Below are 6,646 nucleotides of genomic sequence, written 5' to 3' on the forward strand. Positions count from 1 at the left end.
TGGGTTAAATATAGGAGATCATGTTCCCTTCTTCTCCTCAGCACTGAGACCCCGGCCTGGACTTGAGGAGGCCCTGAGTGTAATAAATGGAAATCTGATACAATAGTGCCTGTTACCTAATGCTTTTCTAGAATCACCTATGCAAGTCAGGGGATGCCATAACTGGGTCACTAAGGTCACTTTCCCTAACTGAGGCAATTTGCTAAACACCTTTTGGTAAATGGAAATATTATGTATTATGTCTCATTGTAAGTACATATTGGATAATATTACTAGCAACATAATTACTAGATAAATATAAGTTTAAAAACTTCAGTGTAGGCATTATAAAGAGATTTTCTTCTTACAAAGGACTCTTATCAGTGCCTCTTTCATGTCTCTGTTCCTCAGGCTGTAGATGAAGGGATTCAGCATGGGGGTCACCACTGTGTACATCATAGCCATGGCAGTCTCCTTCACAGCAGAGTTGTTAGCTGATGGACATAAGTAGAGACCAATAATTGTCCCATAGAATAGTGAGACCATAGAGAGGTGGGAGCCACAGGTGGTGAAGATCTTGTGGATGGCCCGAGTAGATGAAACATTTAGAATGGAGCAGACAATTTGTACATAGGAAACTACAATGAGTAAGAATGGGGTGACAATAATTATCCCTCCCATGATAAATATCATTAGTTCATTAATATAAATGTCAGAGCAGGCCAACTTGAGCAATGCAGATATGTCACAGAAAAAGTGGGGGATTATATTGTCCTCACAGAATGACAATTTAACAACAAGTAGAGTGTGCAACATGGAATTCAGCATGTTAAGTACCAAGGACAGCAGCACCAAACACACACAGAGAATGGGACTCATGATGATGGTATAATGAAGTGGGAAACATATGGCCACATAGCGGTCATAGGCCATGACCATAAGAAGAAAATTTTCCAGGCTTGCAAAAAACATGAAAAAGTACATTTGTGTCAGACAGCCAGCATAGGAAATTGACATGTCCTGACTTTGCATGTTCTGCAGCAACTTGGGCATTGTGACAGAGGAAAAGCAGAGGTCAGAGAAGGACAAGTTGCTGAGAAACAAGTACATGGGTGTGTGGAGGTGAGAGTCTAGAAGAATGATGATGATGATGATGAAATTCCCCAGGATGGTGATGAGGTACATGGCCAGAAACAGGGAATAGAAGAGGAGCTGGTGCTCTGGGAGGATGGGCAGGCCCAGGAGGAGGAACTGGGAGATGACAGTTTGGTTGTTCTTTATCATTCTTTATTGCCAGTATCCTAATGAGATAATATCAGAGTCACACAAAATAAAAATTATATGTATTGAGGTAATATTTTTATAGCAGTGGGTCTAATAGTCATAATGGTTATAATCTCAAAACTCCAAATGTCCATAATCATTGCAATCAATGACTTTTTCTCAACTTTGTTTTAAAGAGATTAATTTATATCGTCCCCTTTTCCTAGATATTTCTATGCTGTTTCTACTGAGATACAAGATAAACTAATGCTTTTCTCCTGCTATGTGCTCATCCTGGGTGACTGTTGTTTGTTGATTTGGAATTTGCTCTACATTATTTTGTATACTGATGTTCCTGGAGGATATGCTTAAACTTTATCGTCATAATTTTATATAAATTTCAAGAAAACCTATTATACTCCAATGCATTAGAAAACCACTTCAAACTCATACATTCACTTCTCTGTAACATACTGAGTTCTGCTGCACTGTTAACTAATCATCTTCTTTCCATTGCATTTATGACTGGCACCAGCATCTCTCAAAACCCCAAGTGAAGTACACATCTTCCCTTTATTGTCTCCCAAAGCATTCATCATTCTACTTCCTTTCCTGTCTGCCATAGTATAGTTTAAAGTATCAGGCTTTAGACATAGATCTTTGAATGTAGATCCACTCATAATTTTCTTACACGTTATACACTATCCAGAGTCTATCCTCCATTCTTCTATTTCATCCATTCATTTACTCTTCTCCATCTACATGGATCATTTACTTTTTGGCATTCTAACAGAGTAGTTCCTTCATACCTTTTCTGATTTAAGATTACCACTGTTGCTCTGAGGTTAAAGAAAACTCTCCTAGCTAGGGCATAAATTCTGTTTAATTATCTCACATGTGCAGGTGGTGCATCTCACATGGTCTCACAGTGACACTTGCATTTCTCTTTTCATCAATTTTGAGGTTAATACTCTTCATTTCTCATATTTTAGAGTTGCTCCTCCTATGACCTGTCATTTCCTCCCTTCAGTTTTCCTTCACCTGGTTCATCCTCATTCATAAGTCAGTGATGTTGCTTATCATATATTCAACTAAATTTACTGTCCTCACATACTAAGTGAGACCTTCAGGTATGTTCCCTAGTATCCTATACATATAATTTCTTTCACTTAATATTTGATCACTACTTTATTCTTTATGTCCATAAATTGTAAACTATATGTAGAAAAGGTCATATATTCTTTCATTTTGTTTGGTTGTTTACATTCTCAATTACCAATTACTCATTATGAATTATGGCCCTATTATGATGCATCAATATAGCCAGTGAATATTTACTTGCTGCTCAAACTGATACAGATTAAACTTCAAAGGTAGAAAAATTCATATGCACATAGACAGACTTGAATATTCAGCACTAAATTTTAAACTCTATGATGTTTACCAGAGTTCTAATGTTGTATTTCTGCAATATTAGGAATAATTATTTTTATTATATAATATCTATTTATCTTATCATCTATCTATATCTATCTATATATGTGTTAATACATAAAATACAATTGATATTGTTGCAGAACATAGACAGGTTGAAAAATTTTATGAATTATAAAGATAGAAGCAACACATCACTTTGAAATATTCGATTGGGTTATTCCTCAGATGAGCATGCTGTTTGTGATTGTGAATTTATTCATCAAGTGAGCTTAACACTGATACCCATTTGGAAAAAAACCTAGTTGCTATGAAGATATCCTCTAAATGTCAATAAAATCTCTAGACTTCAATTAAAGTAACTAACATTTCTTTACATGGTAAGCTTATGCATTAAGCTGAAGAAATTAGGGGCAAAGGACAATTCAGTGTAGAAAAATGTTGCCTCTTCTTCCTTATATACAAGCCTATAACTTCCACTCTTCTCAGCAATTTCTTTAGTTGTTACATATTTCAGTCTCTAATGCTGGGCAGTCCGTATCCTATATAACATGCATGGACACACACACACACACACACACACACATGCAACAACTTGTGATTATGGACAACAGTTCCTAATAAACCTATCACATGTCTCAAATCTGACAAAACAAATGAAACATCAAGATATCTAAGCAACGTTCTCTGAAATATTACAAGTCTGACTCCTGCAAATTCATAGAATTTTAATATTTAATGCAGATGACTTCAGAGGTTTCACACATAGATATCATGAATTAACAATCCAGAGGAAGAGCATTGTAGCGATAAATCATGTGCTCTTTAAAAAGATAGTCTCCTCATGTATTTCATACTGGCCTCAAACATACATCACACCTGCCTCTGATTCCTGAGCTCTGGCATGACAAACATATTCCAACATGCCAAGTTTGTACTTCTTCTATAACTGAGCTTTTGTGTTATCTAGGCATTTGTTGAAAGACCAGAAACTAGAGAAATCACAATCAACTGTTACCACTGATAGGCCAATGCACTTTATGACTTCTCTATATGTTAAACCATAGTTCTTAAATTTAACAGCATATGAAAATCACAATGGATTGCCTTGAACTCTGTAGAAGCACTGAGTTTGGTTGAAAATATTTCATCGTACCATAACATGAACACTTAAATGATATCAGTTGTTCTTGATTAACACTTGGGAGCAATTATCAATAATACCAGTAAAACAAAGATTTGTGAACCTGGGCAGGTAAAATAATTCATTGTCTTTGAAAGCACATTGTTCAGTATTTATTAAGACCTCCACAGGTTAAGGTCAAGTAAACAACTCATCAGCTTTTATCACTGAACTTCACCTCACAAGGCTGATCTCATGTTCAAATGGTAGTATAATGACAGAAAATTATATAGTGAGTAATTTGCATAAACCCATCAATATGAAAGGAGTTACATGGTGAGCATGAAACAAATACTAGAACAGTGTGCTGAAGTCATGGCATACAAAGAAAAGAAGAAAGTTATCGTACCTGAAAAACTGTCATACACAATACAGGTATTTCAGTGGACAGCAGCTTATTTACTTGATTGTACTCAGCTCAGATGAAACTGATCCAAAGTTTCTGGTTCACGATTCTGCTGACCTTTATTTTAATTGCAGGTATAAGAACTCTAACCTTGGTACTCATGGACTATTTGCACCACTCCTATTCACACCGTACTCCTGCTGACATCCCTGGCCCTTTGGTGCCCAGCTTCCCAGAGGACTCCAGATCCTGAATAACTCATTAAGTACATAGTAATTATCCAGGACCTTTCTAGGACCAGTTTCCTCAGGATCCTCTTGTAGAGACCAATTATATTCACTGATCACTACTTCCTACACTTAGGAGAGCGTAAAATTTAAGAAAAGCACAAGCAAAACTAATTTAAAAGTAGCACTAAGAATATAGGCAAAAAAGGAAAGGAAGCTGCATATGCATTCCATATTCAGGCAATGAACATGGCTTCCACTTGACTAGAGCTCACTATTATCAGGGAAAGGGAAGAAAGGCGACTGAAAATGACCCTGTGTTTTCAGGAAGTATTCTGATTATTAATGACTTTGAGTGTCTCACCAAAAATTTTTGCTCAAGGAATCATGAGTAGTTTTTATGTTTTTGGTTGTGAGTTTCGTCTTTAACTGCTGAGCCATCTCTCTAGCTCTCTGAACAACAGTTTTATGGAAAATGAGACTGTATAAATCCATGCACACTAGAAAGCTTCCAAGGACAGCATCTCTATTTTATATGACTGACTACCTGAAAGAGGACTTAAGGCAGATATACAACCTTCTTGAAAAATTTAAAAGTCATCATCCAATGTTTTATGTGTTCCAATATGTGAAAAATACAGGAATATGGAAAGAAGGAAATTGTATATATTTCATATTTCCCCTAGCTAATATAAAAGCAGTCCATGTTCCCATGTTTGTTCACTCATTCTGCCTTCTTACCTCCCCATGAAAACATTAATCCACCAATACACAACCCCTCTCCATATATATGAGATTATTGTATAATTCCATGTTATATGAGTTCACCATTGATCACAAGGCCATAAGTCACATTTAAAATTCCTTCATTCAGGATAGCTTCCCAGACATGAAATTCATCTGTATTTTTAAGTTCTGCACATAATAAGCACAAACTTAAAACCCCAGGGAATCTTGATCCATAATTATCTAATCTTTATTGGGCTCTTAGAGAAGAGCAACTTTTGTTTTAGATTGTGTAAATAGTAAGAGGTGTCTAAGGATATATTAAAAAGATTAGACACAGCATTGCCTACTTTGTTTGTTTAGAACAACTACATTTTGCTGCTAATCAGTTTGTTTCAATTTTTCCAAAAAGAATGATGCAGTATATGCTCTTTATTTTGGATGACATAAGAAATGAAAGTGGAGGGAATAGAGAGGCAAAGATTAAAACAGACACAGAAGGAACACCCATTCAGAGCCTGCCCCACATGTGGCCCATACATATACAGCCATCCAATTAGACAAGATGGATGAAGCAAAGAAGTACAGGCTGACAGGAGCCGGATGTAGATCGCTCCTGAGAGACACAACCAGAATACAGCAAACACAGAGGCGAATGCCAGCAGCAAACCACTAAACTGAGAATAGGACCCCCGTTGAAGGAATCAGAGAAGGAACGGGAAGAGCTGGAAGGGGCCCGAGACCCAAAAGGTACAACATTGCCCAGCACCCAGACCTTCCAGGGACTAAGCCACTACCTAAGGACTATACATGGACGGACCCTGGGCTCCAACCTCATAGGTAGCAATGAATATCCTAGTAAGAGCACCAGTGGAAGGGGAAGCCTTGGGGTCCTGCTAAGACTCAACCCCAGTGAACTAGACTGTTGGGGGAGGGCAATGGGGAGGATGGGGAGGAACACCCATAAAGAAGGGGGGAGGGGGGAGGGATGTTTGCCTGGAAACTGGGAAAAGGAATAACACACGAAATATATATAAGAAATACTCAAGTTAATAAAAAAAAAAAAAGAAATGAAAGTGGTTGGATGGTGGGCTTTAGGTTCAATGTAATCATTCCTAAAAACTGTGATGTACACATAAGTATAATTAAATAGCTAAGCAGTTTCAGTCAATTGAAGCACTCTAGTGTGCATTTTTAAAAAGATTTATTTATTTATATGAGTACAATATTGCTGTCTTCAGAGAAACCAGAAGAAGACATCAGATCCCTTTACACATAGTTGTGAGCCACCATGTGGTTTCTGGGAATTGAACTCAGGGCCTCGGGAAGAGCAGTTAGTGCTCTTAACTGCTGAGTCATCTCTGCAGCCCTCTACAGTGCATTTTAGAACATGCTATACCATAAAAAATTCCCCCCAAAATCTCTTACTCTCCCCTCCAACTATCTACAGGCAATTCCATTAAACATTATCTCTTAGAGATATTACCT

General features: G+C 37.2%; 1 protein-coding gene across 1 annotated transcript; it reads right to left on the bottom strand.

The window, feature by feature from the left end:
* Window positions 1–324: 324 nt before the first annotated feature.
* On the bottom strand, window positions 325–1,263 carry LOC116909160 (olfactory receptor 1468-like). The gene has a single exon (XM_032912647.1). It carries the CDS (start codon window positions 1,261–1,263, stop codon window positions 325–327), a length of 939 nt encoding a protein of 312 aa, XP_032768538.1.
* Window positions 1,264–6,646: the final 5,383 nt, after the last annotated feature.

Source organism: Rattus rattus, chromosome 9 (assembly GCF_011064425.1).
Source record: "Rattus rattus isolate New Zealand chromosome 9, Rrattus_CSIRO_v1, whole genome shotgun sequence".
Lineage (NCBI taxonomy): Eukaryota > Metazoa > Chordata > Mammalia > Rodentia > Muridae > Rattus > Rattus rattus.

Bases quoted from the DNA above. Each gene is read 5' to 3' on its own strand.
- LOC116909160 (XM_032912647.1), bottom strand. From the start codon at position 1,263: ATGATAAAGAACAACCAAACTGTCATCTCCCAGTTCCTCCTCCTGGGC.